This window comes from Spermophilus citellus, assembly GCF_964194105.1.
Source record: "Spermophilus citellus genome assembly, chromosome: 12".
NCBI lineage: Eukaryota > Metazoa > Chordata > Mammalia > Rodentia > Sciuridae > Spermophilus > Spermophilus citellus.
Window position 1 is genome coordinate 106037989 of NC_138198.1, and position 21358 is coordinate 106059346.

A 21358-nucleotide genomic window follows, 5' to 3' on the forward strand; every position below is an offset into this window, starting at 1 on the left:
ACAAGAACTCAGGGGTACTCGACCACTGAGCCACAAAATCCCCAGCCCTATTTTGAATTTTATTTAGAGACAGGGTCTCACTGAGTTGCTTAGTGCCTTGCTGTTCCTGAGGCTGGTTTTGAACTAGCAATCCTCCTGCCTCAGCCTCCTGAGCCACTGGGATTACAGGTGTGCACCACCACCCCCGGCTTCAGTCCTTTTACTTTGAGACACAGTGTCACTAAGTTGCTGAGGCTGGCCTCAAACTTGTGATCCCTCAGCCCCAGCCCTTCAGCTAGCTGGGATTGAAGGTGTACGCCACCGTATCTGGCTCTGTTCTCATTTTTCACATTTTTTTCTTACTTTGTTTACATAATTCATAATGACCTATATTCAAAATCCCATGTTTCCCCCTTTGACTATGCTCAAGCACACTAATGAGTCAGTTAGGGCAACTCTGTTATGCCAAGGTTTTTACTTCTAGCATTCCCATTTGATTTTTTTCTTAGAGTTTCTACATCTGTTTACACAGCTGTCACCTAATCTAACTTTTTTCTATAAAGGCAGTAAATATTTTCAGTTCTGTGGTCATAACACAGTCTCTGATACCTATTCTTCTTTTCTAAAACACCCCCTTAAAATGCAGAAGATGTTCTTGGTTCACAGGCTGTACGAAGACCAGTCCCAGGCTGGATTTGAGCCATGGTTCATACTTTGTTGATTGTCACACTAGATCTTCCCTCTGTACTGATCATAAAGTCCCTTTCTGATAGTTCCATCTGAATCACCACTGAGTCTAGTTGAGCTCTCTCTAGACAATTACTTTTTTCTTGCCTTTTTGTGCCTCATAATGTGTTGGACACAGCGTGCAGAACTGTAGAGACTGAGGTGAAATCTATGCTCGAGGGAATATCTCTTCTTAGCTCAGGTTTGGCACAAGCTAATTTACTCAGAAGGTAATCTAGATTTGAGTTTTTCTGTTGCTATGGCTGCACTGAGCACACCATATCCTCTAATAATGTTATGTGCTTAGTTAGGACCTAAAGTGCCACAGGTTTTTCAATGCTCCTGCTCCACACTCTGCTTTCTCGTGTGCCTGGGTCATAAAGCATGCTCTGGATCTTTTCTCTGTGGCAGACTGCTGCTCTGCTGCTGCCTGTAACTCAGAACTTGCCAGACTGGTGACAGGAGGCATTGGGTCCTGTGTTGTCCTGGACCTGCTGTCCTAAGACTTCAGTCTTAAGTGGGCTATATATAGCTGGGCCTACAGCTTGAGGTTTTCTCAGCCTTTTCTTGCCTTTTTTTCCCAATGGCAACAGAACTTTGTCTGTGGTGACTCTTGTGGTAAGATATCTCTAATGGTACTTTTGGAGGATACTGGGGTAAGGGCAGTTTCCTGCTGTTTCCTCACAAGTAGAGGGTGCTTCCTTCTATCTTTCCCAGACACAAGGAGTCTCTACCCATGCCAGGGGGCAATAAGGAGTGGCTCTTCCTGACCACTCTCTAAATCTGCAATCTCCCACTTCTACTCCAACTCATTCTCATTTCCCTTTCTTCTTGTTCTTCTTTTTCCCCATGAACATGTTGATACTATTTAGTAAATGAAGATAAATGAGATAAAGAAGGCTGCAGAAGAAAATTTTTAATTTTGTATTTTGGAGAAAATCAAGAATTATGATTGAACCTGTAGAACACTTATGAACTGTCAAATGGACAACAAAATGAGCTAACTGGTGCTCAGTAAGGATGGTCAGATATGGAAGTACACAAGCTCTAAGGTCAATTTTACATTGCCCAGACATAAAATAATTCTTGCCTTTACCATATTATATGACTATTAGAGCTCATTGTATCTGTTCTCTACTCACATTCAGCCACTTTGGGCCTTAAGCAATTAAAAACCTTTTCTCCTGAACTCTCCTGTTTGACGTAGCAGTTCTGCTTTGTCCTGCTGCTTATGTCACTAGATCACAGCATCCCATGTTTGGGATTGGAAAGAGAGGGGCCAGTGGGTAATAAAAATGTGGGTACTTGAAAAACATGTCTTATTCCTTCTGCAGAACTTAGAAGTGCTCCAGGATTAGTCACTCCTGTCTCAGATGTTTAGTACTGCTGAATATCTGATGTCTTAATGAAAATACCAATTCTCAACTCTCTGTCAGCTAAAAATAACAGTAGATTCCTAGTCTCCTCCACTAATACTTTTCAAGGTTAACTCCATGAAAGAAAAAAAGTATCAAAGGCATGCTTTTAAGCCCAAATTTCAGGGTATTTAGGAAGGTAGGGGAAAGGTAAAGTGCTGAAAAAGGCAAAAAGCAGAAATGTTATTTACATCTTTATCAACTACAATCCTTTTCTATCTAAATACATGAAAGGAATTTAAAAATTTTTAAAGAATTTCCAGTGTGCCCAGCACAATTTTGGATGATAGTTATTTGACAAAAAATTGCTGAAAAACCTACTCATTTTGAGTCTGTTTCTCCAAGTGAATAATGAAAACATGGGATGTAGAAAGAGAAGATCTGGATTCAAGCAGCAGAGTGACTCAGAGGCTGAGTGACACTCCACCAATGATTTATTTCTCTTCTCTAGGCCCTGCACTGCCTCCCTCCTAGGGAGGGAGGAAAAGTCAATGAGATCTGCATATGCAAAAAACCAGCAAGGATCAAGGTGAGCAGATAAAGTGATCACCTAAGACAGTGATGCTTAGGGAGGGGATTTGTAGTTGGTTTTCTTATCTGTCGAATGGGATGATAACTGTGGTTTATGTGGTTTAAGGGGAGCAAAAGAGATAATGAAAGCACTTGGCCTCACAAGGCAGTAGCTAGCAAAAGGGTTACCCTGACAATGCACTTCTTACTGAAACAGGTGAAGTATCAGTAAGTCACTTATTCTTGTGACACTGACAGGAAAGTTGGCACAGTGGGCACATGTTTGGATATATGTCCAAATGAATACACCGCTTTTATAATTCCATGGTGCTATATACAGTGTGGCCCTTACTCTACCTCCTCACTTGCACTCTGTACTGTTCTCTGAGACTGTTTCAAATGGATGTGATTTAAGTGCTTCAATGGTTCTTGTTTGTCCTCACAAAAATTATATAGTTGTTCAAAGACATTTTTAAGCTTGTCAATAGCATTGTCGGTAAGAATGATCTTCATGTTTATGAATGGTGGCATAAAGACTGCTTTGACACTGTTAGAAGTGATCTCAAGGGAGAAAGTAAATATGGAAGCTTGAGGCATGTAGGTCTGATCAGACATTTGCAGGGAGTAAACAAGTAAACCAATGAGAACCTGCAGGCGCAGCTGGCAAGCAGGAGCACAATCAGGTGCAACTACAGACACTGGCTTGCTTTATGGCCAGACTGTCTGGGTTTGACTGCTGGCTCTAGCACTTTCTGAATGTGTGACTGTGAACAAGTTAATTAATCTTTCTAAACTGGTTTCTTTATCTGTAAATTGAGGATTAAAATGCAACATACCTCACAGGTTTATTTTTAAATCAGGATTAAGATAATGCATGCAAATGCTTAGCAGGCATGCAATAAAAGCTAGCAATGACAATGAGGAGGAGGTATAGGAGGGGAAGGAGGAGGAGAACAGGAACACATGTTTTTTGATGTGGTTTAAATAGAATTTTAAAGCTAAATAATCCAAATGATATGTTATCGTATAATAATCTATCACCTATGACATCCATGACCATGGGAGAGCGTCAGAGAACTCTGGGTTAGTCTTTTGAGAAACGCAAAGAAAACATTGGCAATCCCAGTGAAAGTTCTTTGGAATTAATCAGAGAGCATTACCCGGAATATAATTGGTGTACATTATCAGGCATATATCAGTACATAGTTCAGGTGCCTGTCCTTAAAAAAAGACAAAACAAAAAGGAAGGTATGGAAAAAGAAACTGAAATCAGAGAGTGCCAGAGAAAGGCATAAGTTAGGATATAGATGTAACAGAGGACTGTCATTAAGGCAGATTCAAATGAATAGGACAACAAAGATTAGAAACACAAAGGTTGAAAAGGATTGTGTTAGTCAGCTTTTTATTGCTGTGACCAAAATACTCAATGAGAACAATTTAGAGGAGGAAGTTTATTTGGGCTCATAGTATCAAAGGTGGGCTGAGTATAGTGCTCTAGGCCCAAGGTGAGGCAGGACGTCATGGTGGATGGTCCAGGAGAGGAAAGCTGCTCCCCTCATGACTGGGCAGGAAGCAGAGGGAAAGTGGAGAAAGGCTGGACACAGTGGCACATGCCTATATTACCAGAAGCTCAGGAGACTGAGGCAGGAGGATTGCAAGTTCAAAGCTAGCCTCACCAACTTAGTGAGGCCCTAAGCAACTTAGCGAAGCTATTTCAAAATAAAATATAAGAAGGGGCGGAGATGTGGCTCAGAGGTTAAGTGCCCCTGAGTTCAATCCCTGGTACCCCAAAGAAAAGAAGAAAGTGGGGAAGGTGTTCCAGAAAAGAACAACCCTTTCCAGGGCATGCCCCCTGTGACCCACTTCCTCCAGCCACCTGTTCTGTTACCATTCAAGCTATGATGCACTAATTGGGTTAGAGCTCTCACAATCCAGTCACTTTACCTCTGAACATCCTTGTAATAACACAGGAACTTTTCAGGGATACTTCATATCCAAACCATAAGAAGGATATATTAAATATTTTTATGATGTAAAGATCTGGATAAATCTTGGAAAATCAGAAATAAGCTCTACCCTAGAGCTTGAAAGTGACACATGTATAAATAAATATAAGAACATACTATTTTACCACTGCAATGCCTATGCCTGGGTGATATTCTTAGGCCAATTACATATCAAGAATGTTGAGACCATAAAAGGCCATGCTTGACATCAGGTTAATTTAAAAGGATAAAAGGTCGGGAAAAAAAAGCATGCTAATAGCATAGCCACAGATTTTTATTTTCCTTGAAAATCCTTACAATAGTTTTGGGACTGAAATTTGGCCCCTCAATGACAGTTCAGATCAAGAGAATGAGACTGCTATGGGTGGATGCAGCAGGCACCCTAGCTTGGAAACCATGTCTCAAATTGTGAAAGTCTTAGCTTCTGGGTTCCTGAAAAGAACATGCCTGGTTATAAGAGTTCTCTTGCTCAGAGCAGCCCAAAGCTATTGCTTCCTATCAGGTATTTATAGTTCCTCTCAGTGCAGACTCAGCTTACCCATCAATATCGTTTTATCATATTATCATTTTACCATAGCAGGGACACTGGTGACGCAGCTGACATCCACTTTCACTAGTTTTCTAATGAACTGAGTGAGGAACAGCTTCACTCAAGGACAATTTCTCGTGTATAAGGAAGAAATTTGTTAAACTTTTATTCTGAGGTATCATGAATATTAAACAAGTGTTTTACTTCTAAAAATAGTACAAGCAAGAAACAGAAATGAGGGGCTGGGGCTGGGACTCAGCGATAGAGTGCTCATCTTGCATGTGTGAGGCCCTGAGTTCAATCCTCAGCACCACATTAATAAAAATAAATAAACAAACAAATAAATAAATGTTAAAAAAAGAAAGAAATATAAATGAATCTACAGTGGTACAAAGTAGCTTTTTGAGAAATAAATAAAATAAATAAATAGTCTATAAAGTTGCCTTCACACACACAAAAAAACCCCAACAACTTCTGCTCAACATTATAATCCATGACTGCTGTTAGGATCAGCTGTTAGTAAGGGATGAAGGCTCTCTCTGCCTTCTTTCTGGACAGTTTCTTTGTAAGTCAGGATCAGAGCAGGGACTGTTTTGCCCATCCCTGGTGTTTCTGCATTCTCATCTTTTACCAAAGCATACAATTAACATTAATTATTTAACTATAAGCCACCGTCTACCCAGTCTAGAGTTCAGTCTCCTCCTCCAAGTGCCTAATACAGTTAACTAAGGTTCAGCAAATCATGAAATCACCTGAGAACACAAGATCAAGAAGTGGAAAAGCTTCAAGAGAATAGATCATACATAAAGGAAGAAGAAAAACATTTTCAAGCAGGAAGGCTAAATAAAACATTTTTTAAAAATCTTTGGCCAGCCTCAGCAATTTAGTGAGGTCCTAAGCAACTCAGTGAAACTCCATCTCTAAATAAAATATAAAACAGGGTTGGAGATGTGGCTCACTGGCTAAGTGCCCCTGGCTTCGATTCCCAGTATCCAAAAAATAAAATACAATAAATAAATAAATACTAACTATCTAGAAGAAAAAACTTTGAACGTTCTCAACAAAGAAATGATAAATGTTCTGAGGTGATGAGGATGTAAATTACCCATATCTAATCATTACACATCATATACATTTATTGAAATATCACATTATACCCTACATATATGTACAATTATGTATCAACTTTAAAAAAAATCAACATCATATCATCCTTTTCCAAAAAGTTAATGTAGTATATGATAATAAACTGTCTACAAACATGAAACCATAAACCAAGAAAGAGGAAGACACAGGAGCTAGGTCTGACCAAAGGAAAACAGTGAGGGAAATTCCCAGGAAGCCACTGTAGCTGTGCAGGAGAACCAGCGCACACTGTGTGCAGCAAGAATCAGATCCCCAAGGGAATATGGAGCAGAATGTCCCCTGATCTCTTTTATCATTTTGAGAGAAGACATTTGTTAGAAGACTCTGTAGCTGTGTTAGTGATTGCTAGACACCAAAAGTCTAGAGCATAATGGAATAATAGTAATAAAATGTAATATTAATAAGAAACATAAATACTTCAATAGAAAAACTGGCAAAAGATTTGCATAGGCACTTTACAAAACAGAAAATCCAAATGAACACTAAACCTATGAAACATACTCATTCTCAGTAAAAAAGGAACTACAAACTAAAATTGTAATGAGATGCCTTTACAAAATTGGCAAAACTATTAAAGCTAGGATGTTAAGCAACAGGAATTCTTATACACTGTAGCCTGGAATGTAAAATGGTAGTACTCTGGTATGGTTTGGATATGAGATGTTCCCCCCAAAGCCCCTGTGTTAAAGCAGAATATTCAGAAGTGAAATGGATGGTGAGAGCTGTAATCTCATCAGTCCATCCTAGTGTAAATGGACTGGGTGGTAACTGTAGGCAGGTGGGGCATGGCGGGAGGAACTGGGTCCCTTCTCCGACTTCCCTCTCTCTGCTTCCTGGCTGTCATTTGTGATGCAGCACTCCTCCACCACACCTTTCTCCTATGACATTCTATCTCACCTTGGGACCAAAGCAATCTCTGAAACTATGAACCAAAATAAACTTTCCCTCCCCTAAGTTGTTCTTGTCAGGTATTTTGGTTATAGCGACTGTAAAGTTGATTAACATGTACTCCAGGGTAAACCCTTTAGGGTTATGAGACAGGTCATGTAACAATTCCATTATTGCATAGACACTCTAGCGAAAGGCATATACTTATGCTTAGTTATTATTGAAATTATAATATTTGCTTGTGTGACAGTTTATTATCAAATAATTTCCTAGATGTAAGTAACACAAAACAGGGTGTGGCTCTTTAGTAAACTTTAGTGTCTAATGCCATGAATCATATTAGTCATTCAAAAAATATTTATGGAACCAAATTTGATCAGAAAACACATAGCAATAGAAAATTTAACCAAAATCTTTTTGGAAAGGACAGGAAGCAAAAGTTCATAGACCTGTAAAAAATTTTCAATCATACTAGTAATTAGAGAAATAAAAATAAAAATGATGAAATACCAGTTTGCTATAAAAAAGACAAACATTAAAATAATTTTAATGCTCCAAGCTGCAAAAGTGTAGTGAGACAGATCCTCTCACAGGTCACTTGTGGAAATATATAATGATATACAGATGCATAAATTGTACAATGGAAAGCAATCTAGCAGCCTATGTTGAATCTTGAAGATATACATAATCTCTGATGGCAAAACCAGTAAAATTCCAGTTATAACACTAAAAATATAATTTGAAAATGTGAGCTAAGATTTATTTATAAACAGTTCATTAACCATGAATTGATAAAACACTGAAAATAATCAAAAGTGGCAACACTGGGATAATGGTTAATATATTTTAGGTATCTACAATGCAGATAGGTACTAAAGCGTACGGTTCAAAGAACTGATGATACCACAGAAAAATGTTCACGATCTAAATGTTAAGTAGAAGAGAACAGAGAATTGTTTAGGTATGATCTCAATTCTATTAATGTGTGTGTTTAATACATACACACACATATGCACACACAGGAATGCAACAATTGTTACATAAAATTATAATCAAGGAATTACAAATTGAAACCATACTGAGATGCCATTACAAAATTGGCAAAACCATTAAAACTAGGATGCAAAGCAATAATAATTCTTATACACCATAGGCTACTTAGTTTAAGGAAAGGACTCACTGTTGTAGAGAGTTCATAGCAAGATTTGTCAAATTACAGCTTTTCTGCTTTAGTACTTAAAAAAAATAATAAATACCTTCATTTACAACTTACCAGATCAATATTTTGCATTATATCCTGAAATGAAGGATGAGTTCGAAACTGTTCAAAGAGATCGCGTTTGTAAAGCAGTGCATACACCAAGTTTGGGTTGTGGTGGAGAGAATTTGTCAGGCAGGAATTGATGATCTCCAACATCATTCGAATCACTTCTTCAATGACATTGAGGTCCTGTGCCTATGAGAAAGTAAACCCCAACACAGAGTCAGTGGTTTCCTCCTTGCTATAGAAGTAATCAAAATTCAAGTAATTATTTAAAACTAGAGCAGCATTAAAAAGATCTTGTAGGAGAGCTGTTCATGGTTATTTCTATCAAGAGTCTTTAGAATTTTTTCTTTTTAAAAATTAATTTAATTACTCTAGGTAGGTATATATGACAACAGAATGCTAGAATTAGCTTTAGCAGTTACTAAAGGATTTGAATTAAAATTGTTTGATCTTATTATGATGATAATTAGGAATCTCATATAATAAATATGAATAAATGATAGAGTCACCAATTTAGAGCTTACTCAGCTTCAACAGATCCTCATTTGCAATCTTATCCTAAATCATTAGACTTTCACAATGTAAATTAGTAAAGGGGGGTCTTACTGTTTCCCAGAAAAGTTCCTAAATCAGAAAGTAACCTCAGTTTTCTGTACTGTCATTTCAACCATTATATTTACAGATAAATAGCCTGTGGTTTTGTCACTGTTTCTTAGAGTTAGCAGTCTTTGGGAATCTGAATATAAAATGATTTGCCAGCATCAAAACTCAAGGTAAGCAATGAGCAAGTTTTTTAGTGAAAGATCTAGTCCAGCTCCCAGCTTCCAGCAGGAAAGTGGCCCAGTGTGGTCCTGGTACCTTGGAGATCTCCAGAACTCTTGCTTGCAGGAGTAGGCTGAGCTCCCAACCACTCCTGCTGCCTGCCAGGCCCAAGGCTCAGCAGGTTCTCTGGAGCACTGGGCTCCCTGCTTTGAGTGCTTTTTCTGTTTTGGGTTCATCAAGAAACATCCCTGTCATTTTTAGGTGTGGCTATTTATTTCAAATGTTTCCTTATTATGATTCATCTATTATTGGTATGTTTTTATTGCAAAGGGGAGGAGATCAGGCTTCAAATTTGAAACTGACAACATAATCTAAATTGTAAGTTCTCTTAATTGTATTTTCATCTCACCTAGTGTTCGAATGACTAGTGGAGGAGAAAATATGGAGTTTCAGAATTTTCTCTCAGGTCATTTAAAAGCAACTCAGTGGGATAGTATGACTACTTCAGAAACAAAAGTTGGCCAAAATACTAGCTTCCTGTAGAATTTTATGTTAATAAATATTTCATATACTCATTTATGTTAAGTCTAATATATTAAATTTATGTTTACAGGATTATCTGTTGATGGATTACAATTTCTACTTTCAAACACATCATTTATTCTCAATATTTAATTAAATAATTTGCTGAAGCAAAAAGGAAAACATACACAATCCTCAAACAGGACCTGCTCATTTAAACCCAAGCTAAAATATTGACCATTTATTTCATTCCTAAGTCAGGAAAGTATAAACTGAAAACTTTAGATCAATATGCAATGCTCTGCATTAATTTTTACTTTGCATCAATCTGACTGAAGGCTCTTTAAGAATTATATTAACCCTTATATATTTAAAGGCATTTCTAGATATCTTATTTAACTTATTTTATGTTGCTTCTCTAACGTAAGTTCTAATGCTACCTTTTATAGACTATATTCAGCTACAGATATGTAAATTGAATGACAAGAACATATAGTTTCTATAATGTTATTCAAATTGAAAATGTAATGTGGGAAGATGTAGCAATGATATTTTATATAATATTAAATTTAGCTGTATTGTCATGATAAAAGGCACTTCTATATTTTCATGCTGTGAAACAGGGTAACAAAAATGAAAAATTATACACAATTAAGAACACTAAGTTAAACTTAAAGAGGAGCTGGTTACATTTTCTGTCAAAATCTATTTTAACATGTAAACTTATAATTTAGGTTATTAAAATTTCAACACAAAGACTTTCCAGACCTCAGCACAACTATCCTTTTTATGAGATAGGGTCAGTTTCCTTCCTGGATATACCCAGGGGTGAAATTCTAAATATTTAACAACTAGTAGACACTGTTAGTTCTATTAGATGGGGCTGTACACAACCCGAGCAGCCCCACCAACTTGCAACAGCTGGATGTCAATTACAGTTATTTTCACAACTACTCTCAAAGGAACGATTCCTTGAGAAATTAAATGAGATTACTTGAAGTCAGCTATCTACATTGATTAGTTTTATTATGTTCTAAATATAGTACCAAAAATTGCTACATGTATCATTTCATTCAATTTAGTAATTCTTTAGTTTAATTCTGAGTTAGAAAGTTTAGAATTTGGTCAAAGAATCATAACATCACAAAACATACTCAACACTAGACACTAAAGCTACTTCCTTTAGAGCTAGAGTCTCTTTCCTTCTATAATGTTCATTTCAAGTATACCAGCTTATCCTTGAACACAGAACATATAATATTGCAACAAATTCATTTTCATTTTTAAGTAACAACCACTACTTTAATTATCCTTAAGAAATAAAGTGTTAACCACTACTTTAATTATCTTTTTTTTAATATTTATTTTTTTTAGTTTTCGGCGGACGCAACATCTTTGTTTGTATGTGGTGCTGAGAATCGAACCCGGGCCGCACGCATGCCAGGCAAGTGCACTACCGCTTGAGCCACATCCCCAGCCCTACTTTAATTATCTTTAAGAAACAGCCAGAGTTCCTACAGTGCAAGTTGTTCCTAGAAACCATGCTCTGTGGTCCTTCCATTTCTGTTGGAAGATCATTTGTAGCTTTAAGATATCAAGGAGATTGTGAAATAATCATGGGCCAAAGGGGTAAACTATGTTTACCAAAAATAAGATAACCAACATTTTGGCTAATTTTAATTTCCAAGAAAAATTATCAAAATATAATTTGTAAGTTATTTGAGTCTTTAAGTTGCTACTATGACTAGATTATGGTACAGGTCACTACTAGATATGGCAGTTAACCATATCTTTTATGTTTCATTTTAAAAAAGCATTATTGGGCAATAATGACCACTTGTAAAATGATAAAAAAACTAGAACAAATTGATTAGAGAGTTTTTAGAAAAACTACAAATTCATCCAAATTTCAACATTTAAATAGACCTAAAGAGTTGTCCAATATAATCATTATTTGGGTGCCAACACTTCAAATGGTATTTAACATTTTTTCCCCCTTTTGGTGCCTGGGGATTGAATGGAGGGCTTTGCACATGCTAAGCATGAACTCTACTGCTAGCTACATACCAGCCCCCATTTAATTTTTTTTTTTTTTTTAAAGAGAGAGGAGAGAGAGTGAGAGAGAGAGAGAGAGAGAATTTTTAATATTTATTTTTTAGTTCTCGGCAGACACAACATCTTTGTTGGTATGTGGTGCTGAGGATCGAACCCGGGCCGCACGCATGCGAGGCGAGTGCGCTACCGCTTGAGCCACATCCCCAGCCCCCATTTAATATTTTTTAAAAAATATTTTTTAGTTGTAGTTGGACACAATACCTTTATTTTATTTATTTTTATGTGGTGCTGAGGTTTAAACCCATGGCCTCGAACATGCTAGGCAAGTGAGTACTCTACCACTGACCACAACCTCAGCCCTCAATTTTTTTTCCAAGAAGCTTAAATGAGGCTGTATTTGTAAAAACCCTTAAAGCAGTGTGTAACACCAGGTAAGCACCATGTGAATATGCTCCAAAATAAAACCAAAAATATTATTAAAGTACTTTAAAATGGAAAAATCACTGTAACTTTAGACATTATTACAAAAAGAATAAAAAAGATAAATGTCTTTCTAAAGTTGCTCCACTAATATAATTACCATAAATGCCCAAAACTCGGAAGTCACATTTCTAAGTCTTAAATTTGAGTCACAATTTTTATTTATAAAACCAGTCTTCTAGAAAACCCTATGCAGAAAATAGCCTTATAGAATAAAATAAGGTTTTATAAAAATTATATGCTTTTAAAAGTTAACCATGTATTCTCTGAGCTGTCAAAATTAGCTTTGTCAGAGATAAAAATCTCATTGACAGAGCAACAAAATATGGAGAGATAACAAGATATGTGTTACCTCATCTATTGTACTCATGGTCTTTTCTTTTTAGAACATATGGCTTCCGTGACAGGAATAAAGCCTAGATTAAAAAAAAAAAAAAAGGTGGGTGCATACTTACTTCATTGCAATTTCAATGTTAAAAAAAAAAGATTCCCATTTCATGTTTTATTTGAACATGTTGGGAATGAAAGCCCAACAAATTCTATGTTAAGTAGTAATTTAATATCTAATAGACAAGTTGGCAGTTGTGGGAATATTTTACCTAGTTAACAGCACTCAGAGATGCTTTTCATTCTATAAACTTCCTTTTCCTTTTAAGAGGGAATTTATACAGTTAAATAGTTTCAAATCATTTATTTTTAGTTTCCTTAGGAGGAGCATATGTATCTTGTTTGTATTAGTTTTGGGGGGATTCCAAGAGAGTTGTCTAAATTTCCTGCATTTTCAGCAGAAAATAAAACCTTCAACAAAATTAATAGGACTTTGCCAAAGGCAGGGAGCAGGAGGAAATGTGCAGGCAAGGGCCTTTTTAAAGTCACTGAGCCATTGGCCTTCAAAGGCAATCCTCCGGTGACAGACTTGTTATCTTTACGTTGTTAATTCACTGGCACACACACTGCAAAGCTTTGTGACCATATTATTTGTAGCCAGAATCGGATTTGTCCCAAAATATCAAGCTTCTAACTAGCTTTGTGTTACATACAAAATCACAGCTGAAGAATAGATCCTGTGACCAACTTAGACAATGGGTAACCTTCATCAAGGGGTGGGAGGGGCAGGTGGAGAGAAGAGAGCAGTGTTTTGGCCCCACTGTTCCTGCGAGGGAGTGGAAACCAAGCGGTCTTCACTCACTCTTCCTGGAGCCCAGGATCCCCCACTAAGACCCTGGGAAGTGGCTATTTACGACACTGCTGTGCAGGCAGTGGTGGCATGGGACAAGATAATGGTGGCCACCAGGGCACTGACTAAGTTTGCATATTTTCCCACATCTGGAAAATTATCAAAATCCAATGAAGCTGCAGTCCCCAACAATTAGATTACCTCAGCAGGTCATGGCACAGAAAAGCAGGTACGAAACAGTGCTGCCCACCCTTCCCCAGGTCCTTCTCCCAGAAGGAGAGACTAAGTATATACCAGAGCCTGACATTTTTCGTTTTTTAATTTAAATGCTTTAAGAATTAATGTTCATTTTCATTCTTTTAAAAATGTATTAGTGGGGCTGGGGATGTGGCTCAAGTGGTAGCGCGCTCGCCTGGCATGCGTGCGGCCCGGGTTCGATCCTCAGCACCACATACCAACAAAGATGTTGTGTCCGCCGAGAACTAAAAAAAAAATAAAATAAATATTAAAAATTCTCTCTCTCTCTCTCTCTCCTCTCTCACTCTCTCTTTAAAAAATGTATTAGTATTTTATCATAAAAAGAAATACCCTTTCATGTTCTATAAAAGGTAAAATGGTACTCTGGGAAGATGTGCTTTTTTTTTTTTTTTAATGGATTTGACTTCCTACTGAGTGCCTCCATTTACTCCAACTTAGGTCCCAGTGTCCCAATTGGGTCCCAGCTCTGCTAATAACTAGCTTTGTGACCTTTGGTAAGTCACTTGAGTTTCAGTTATTTGCCAAAACAAGTGCTTATATGATTTTAAACAATTTCTCTACTCTCAAGTCTCAATTTCATAAGGAATGTAAAAAATACTGAATTTAGAAAGAAAATTATGAGTATAACCAATAATGCAATTAGTGTAGAAAAATCTTTAGAGTGACCTCAAATTCAGAATTTACTTTCAATTATCCCATCACCTTGAATGGAGTCACTGTCAGTTTTTAGAAGAAAATCAATGTCCCTTGAAAGTACAAACATGCAAGGCTAAGTTCCAAATTAATCCTTCTCTAGACTGAAGAACTTATTGCTGCTTCTGTTCTCCGTGCATGTTAATTATCTTTGCCATCGTTAATGTGGGGACAGCAGAGGATCATCTCTAAACCTGTCTGTCAAGGACTCTGCATTGACTTCAGAGACCTACAATGTTTGGTGCCATTTTTTATTCTTGCTTGAGAAAGAGTCAGTGATGCTAAGAAAGGCAGTAAAGAATCATACATGGGGGTTTTGTTAACCTGAAGTAAAAAGGAAAAATGGGTGCAACTGCAAGTTAGCAGAGAGCAGCTCTAGGTTGGGTTCAAGTCTCAGTTTTGCCATTGACTGGGCAAGCCACTTTCTTGGGCCTCAGTTTCTTCAAATGTAAAGTAAATGGGTTTTCTGGGACAATGCCAGGAAGCATTATTAGGGGCCTGGACTTGGGCTTCTGCTTAGGATATAGGAAAAAAAAAAAGCCTCTCTATTCAAGCCTAACATGAGGAAAAGCCAGACAATTTAGAAAATCTCAAGTCTTGCTGTCAGAGAACAAATTTTCAAGGCAACCAAGTGAAATGAATTCCTTCTAAGGAAAGAAGGAAGACAGGCACTCTCACACCTTAGACTGAGTATGGGAGGAAGCTGTGTTCTCTGCTAAACTTCCAATGAATTTGTAAAGGCTAAGTGTGGTCAGCTGGGTGAGGCTGGGAAGCTGGAAAGTTGGGCCCCAGGTGGAGTGAGGAAGGCCCTTACTTGAGAGCACTTTTCCAGAGGTCTCCACCAGAGCACATGAGAAAGGCTGTGTGTGGAACAGGAGATGTAAGGAAGCCACTCCATCAGTCAAGCTTACAGAAGGTGGTCAGCTGCTGCTGGGAACAGATGCCAAGACTTTTGGGCTTCCCAGACTCGACTCTTATGCTATGTAAAAGCCTAGAGCCTTAAGCTAAGCCAAGAACACAGGCATTTCCACTGCTCCTAGGCGAGAAGTATACACATAACCCATCCTGTCCCTGAATGGGTACGAGACACTCTCATGCCTCCAGGATATGGGCAAAGACCCACTCTAGTGGTGGGAGAATAGAAGCAAAAGAAATTCTAAAACTGGGATTTGAGGCAGGACACCAGCTTGGGTTCAGAATTCCTTACCTGTATCAAGAAGAGGTCTGCCCCAAGGGTAAGACACAGGGAGTCTGAGAATGCCTAACCTCTGAGATTCAGGCACATTCAGGGACTCCCCAAGATTGAGACGGACAAGTATAACAAAGAGATCCCTCTTCTAACCCAACTGGAGGGACTGCTGAAAGCAGAGGGCAACAAAAGAACACTTAAACAAAACAAAAAACCTCCCTCTGACACCCCAGACCCATCTCGTGAAGTATAAAGTAACAACTGTGGGGAAAATTTGAAGGTAGTGTTGTGCTATAGATATAAACCCTAAAAGCTTAAGTCCCAACAGCAGAGGCAAACCCACTCACAGCAGAGGCATAAGGACTTTTAAACCCCAGTTTCCTTTGACCTATTCACAATGTCCAGTATTCAACAGAAAATTATGAGATGCATAAAAGAAATCATACAGTCCCTAAGCACAGTGGCCTATACGACTGGTAAGCACTGGCAGGTGCTGGTGAGGGAGTGGTGATTCAGACACATTTGTGTTTCATTAAGGTTAGCACTTAGAGGGCAGACACCCTAAATGGATGGAAGTATCAGGGGCTATGGGTGCCTTGGGGTAGGGTGGGGTTGGCTTGGTATGGGGAGTACAGCAGAGTGGCTAGACACATGAACTCTGGAGCCAGGCCAGGATTTGAATCCCAGTTTTAGCATATACTAGCCATGTGTTCTTGAGCAATTCATTGAAACTCTCTGAGCCTTAGCTTTCCCGTCTGAAAAATGGGAATACTACCTACTTCAGGGGAAGTAAGGATTAAATAATATAATGTATTCAAAAACATTTGCAGCCTTACTTAGCAGGTAAAAGGGCTCTTTACACAGTAATGATTATGAGCACTTACTTTAGGAATAGGCAGAGGCTTGTAAAAGTTGTGGGAAAGGGGAAAGGGAGAGGGAAGTACATGTACAAAAAGCCTAACAGTGAAATGGAACATGGTTAGAAAATTCAGTTAGGTGTGAATACCAAATGCAGGGGAGTTGGGACAAGAGGTGAAACCAGATCAAGCAGGGTTCACAGATCAAGTCTAATGTCATCTTTAGTGCAAAGAGGACTTTCAGGGCTTCTCTCCACTGTTAAGATATTACAGAAGAGAATTTAAAAACCACTTCTGGCAGCACTGGGGAACTCTTGGAGAAGAGAGGCTCCAGGAAGTCCAGGAAGTAGACTGTGCCAATCCGTCAAGGGGTGCTAGCCTCCAGGCCAGTGCAAAGGGCTCTAGAGATGGACAGGAGATGGCAGAAACTGAGACTGAAGGTTGGACTATTCAAAGTTCTGAAAAGGAGCCCAGGGGAGACATATTCTAACAACACCACGTAGTACAAAGCTACACTTAAAGTCTTCAAAACTGCAAAGATTTTCTGTCTCTGCAATTTTAATGTTACAAATTTCTCCTAAGAATTAAGACTGTTCATAAAGATTTAGTCCCATGATATTTATTATATAATAACCCCTGAATTTGATCATCAAATTTGAATTAGTCTTCAATTCAGTTTGACATAATAAACTACTACAAATTTAGGGGTTTACAACAACATAAAATTTATCTCATAGTTCTGCAGGTACATTTGGCTGTGTTCAGTTTCACCAGGCCAAAATCAGCTAGGTGGGTTTCTTTTCTGGAAGCTGGGAGAGAATCTAATTCTAAGTTCACTCAGATTGTTGGCAACATTCAGTTCCTGTGGTAGCAAAGCTGAGTTTCCTATTTTCTTTTGGGGTAGCACTAGGAGTCTCTGTTAGCAACTCAGGCTACCTGAACTACTCATCCTATTGCTCCTTCTGTCTTCATACCAGGAACAGCCTGTCAGATTTCACACACCCTGACTCTCCTTGAGATCCTCCTCTGGCATAGCTCTTCTACTTCAGCTGGAGGAAATTCTTTGCCCGAAGGCCTCATGTGTTTGGATTAGGTCCACATAGACAAACCAGGCTAATCTCCCTATTTTAAAGTCTATAACCTCATTTCTATCTCCAAAGTCCCTCTTGCTAAGTAACCTAACATATCTGCTGGTTACGGGATATGATGTAGACATTTTTTTAGGGGTGCCCAAAAGTAGATGATTGTTTACATAATTATAGTGTAAATAGACAAATGAATGTGAGGCTATTGAAATGATTATGAAACTAGTTTTGAAATGCATCTAAATAGGACAGACTGATGAAGAACAGAGATAAACAGGTAATGATAAAGCAAGTTGAATAAAATGTTAATTGGGGAATCTGGGTGGTGGATACATAGGCATTCATTGTAAACACATTTTTTCCAACTTTTTTGTATATTTGAAATTTTTCATAATAAATATTGAGGGAAAAACAGAGCAGCCCAATGATTTTTCAAGTCCTCCTGGATTTTCCAAACTTTCTTGGGTAAAAATCTAAATGTCTTCAAGGATATGTTTTTTCCAGCAAAGCAGCAGGAAATAAGGTTTTGTTTAAGGTTTACAAAAAAATTAATCTAAAACAGCATTAACTATCACTCCACTTTATTTTTCAAATAATTACCAAACTAAAAGAGAAAGGCAATAGTACAGAGTGCATTTTCTGAATTATTAAAGAAAAACCAAATAATCTCTCGAGTGTGAGGAATTTTATTTCCAAAAGGCAAGTTGTCACTGCAATAATTAACATATAAAATCAATGATGTTTTGATTTGATTGCTTCTAGACAAGAATAAGCAAATCTACTTCACAATTTAACAAAATTCGACAACACAGTTCCTCTCAGTTGGCCAAAAAAGATATAGTGAAATGAACTTTACAATGAAAATACACAAGACAATGATTTTACAGACATTAACTCGGGGCCAACACCATGACATAAGCACTATCCTAAGCACTGGGAACATAAATAAAGATAAAATAAAATGCAATCCTTCGCTTTTACTTTACCCTGGAACTATAAAATATTGTCAAGTTTTGTAATGCGGAAATATCTCAAAAATACTTCTTTCAAGATATTTACAGTATACTACTTGTACTGTAGTGTGCACTTACAAAGGAATTTAACATTAAAGGAAAAAGAAGGAGAAGTAGGAGAAAAGAAAAAACTGATTTCTTTCACTTGGAATTACTGCCAGTGTATCTGAGGGATACTAAACCTCACTGGGCATGGAAGCTAGTGGCCCAGTCTCTGGTCAATCTGACTTGCCTCTGAATCCTTGTTTTACCACCTACTACTTATGTAACCTTGGGCAAGACTCTAAACCTTGATTTATTCACCAGTAAACTGGTAGAGTGAAAATGAATATGTAAGACATCTACTGTCTAATACAGAATATTAGCTCAAGAAACTATTGTTCCTACTAGTAATCATGAATGAAAATTTCTCATTAGAAGCAGATGTGCCTGGGAGATGTATTAATACTATCACTACTAAGATAAACTGTACCTTTCTCTGACTTGTACTGTAGTGTGCCCTTAAAAAGAACAAAGAAGTGCTTCCATGATGCTGAAATTTGAATTTAGAACAAATATGTGAGTTACAATGAAATGCTCTGAGCTGTGAACCTGAGATCTTTAAGAACGTTCTAACTGCCATTATTACACTAAATGGTTAATCTCCTTAGGAAATATGTTTAAAAATAATCCAAGTCTAATGCTAAAATATAGGTGATCCCTGATTGAAGACAGCCTGATTTGACACCCAATGTATTATAATCATATTTCACAATAAGGACAAAAAGTTGTAGTTACAGTTGCCTAATGAATGGTTCCAATGCCTACATTTTGTCTAAATAACCACTAAATGCTCCTGATTCAGTCAAGGTCAATGGCAATGGGGGTGACTCAGTCTGCTGCTACAATTAGAGCAAAAGATCACTACAGTTGCCATGGAAACTGCCTACTGCCCAGCAATTACCATTCAAAACTTTGGGAGGCAATCCCTGTATTAAATTTGCAGTTTATTTCTTGAGGCAGAAACTAATTTTAAAAGCAGTTTGAAGGTCCTCAGAGTAACAATAAATGTTTGCCACAGAAAGCATCACTACAAGATACTGTCAGTCCAAACGTCAGTGGATTTTATACTTTTCAAAACCTCAAAGGCACCTAAAAAGCATATATACCACCCAATTTTTAGCTGCCAGTGTTTATGATTATATGGGTATAAAATAAAAATTTTCATATCTATTTTTGTGTTTTCATGGTATGAAATTAGTCTTTTGGGGTGGAACTTATTAATATGTGAAACGTTTATAAGGACCTGACTTAACAGGGATCAACTCAGGATCAAATTCTAGCAATCAACTTATGGATTGGGGCTGTCATTTTGCTAAGTGGTGCTAATTTGGGGGGTGGGGGGAGACAGATGCCTAATTTTCTTTTCCTCACAGTTTTAGAAACAACTATCAATATATAAAAGAAAAATCAAAATAAAAAACAGACTGTTAATGTAGTGTTAGGGTCTGTAAACAAGTCAAGATGGTGCCTGGCATTTTGCCAGGGGGAGTGGTTTGTGAGGTGGCACTAGCGAGCCATTAAGTGTGGAGATTTCTTATTGGTTGACTGCTGTATCTAGTTTATGTTAATTAAGATAAGCTGTGTGGAATGTATATATACCCCTCCTGTCCTACAATAAAGGGTTCCCACTCCTGCTGTATCAATGTACACAAGTCACCCCCCCCCCCCCCCCCCCCCCCCCGGTTATTTTGCTGCAGCTGGACTGCGGCAATGTAGCATGAAGGGAACCCTCGTCCTAGGAGAAAATGAGAGTTGATATTAATGGAGAAGTACAAACAAAGCTCTTCAAGGAGCATTCTCAGTCAAAATTTTATTTGGCAAGAAGGAATGTGATCCCCCACCTCCTCTTTTCTTCAATAGCACTTCTTTATTCTACTTGTATCAAGAGGGGGATAACAAAGAGATTTTATTAGGGGTAAGATATGAAATGCAAGTAAAAGCCATAATAATGATTATTTAAAGAAAACTTGCAGATACCTGTACCAGTATTAAGAGCAAGAAAGACAAGATTCACTTGGTAGTGTTTCTCATCAAAACAATTCAAGAAAGTCACATAATGAAGACACAGGTGGTTTTCCACAACGTATGAACGTATGTAATATTTGTCTAATCCCATTATCTCTTACCAGAATGTGCCAAACCTTCACATCATGATTTCTGCTATGACCAGTGACCACTTCCTTCCTATATCCACCTCATGGTGGTGTGGAGAGGACTGGATGAGTTATGGTACTCAGAGCAAGGCCTGGCCCCAATGAAATGGAAAGAATACTGAGCTAGGAGTCAGAGGACCTGAGTTCTAGGCCCGACTCTGCTAAACAGTTGCTTCTGAGCTTAACCCATTAAATCCCAAGTTTTCAAATCTGTGAACACAATAAATATTCAAACATTATTTTGAAGTTACCGTAACTGGTAAACTTGCTGCTCAATTTAAGTTTTTATAGGTGTTCCACATCTGGCACAATGGACAAAATGGGTTAAGCAACTTCCTTAACAAGATTCCTAAAGCACAAGAAATAAAATCAAGAATTAATAATTGGGGTGGATTCAAACTAAAAAACTTCTTCTCAGCAAAAGAAAGAAAAACAATGAGGTGAAGAGAGAGCCTATATTTTTGGGAGCAAAATTTTTGCCATATGCACGTCAGATAGAGCACTAAATCTCCAGGATATATAAAGAACTCAAAAAACTTAACACCAAAACAGCAAACAACCCAATTAATAAATGGGCTAAGGAACTGAGTGGACACTTCTCAGAAG

General features: G+C 37.8%; 1 protein-coding gene across 2 annotated transcripts in view; it reads right to left on the minus strand.

Annotated features, from left to right (window-relative positions):
* DYM (dymeclin) overlaps positions 1-21358 on the minus strand; it is a 358107-nt gene that overhangs the window by 66408 nt on the left and 270341 nt on the right. For both annotated transcript variants that reach the window (XM_081262969.1, XM_081262968.1), the window contains one exon: positions 8473-8655. In XM_081262969.1, the coding sequence (XP_081119095.1) occupies positions 8473-8655 (183 nt within the window). The remainder of the gene's footprint in view (positions 1-8472; positions 8656-21358) is intronic.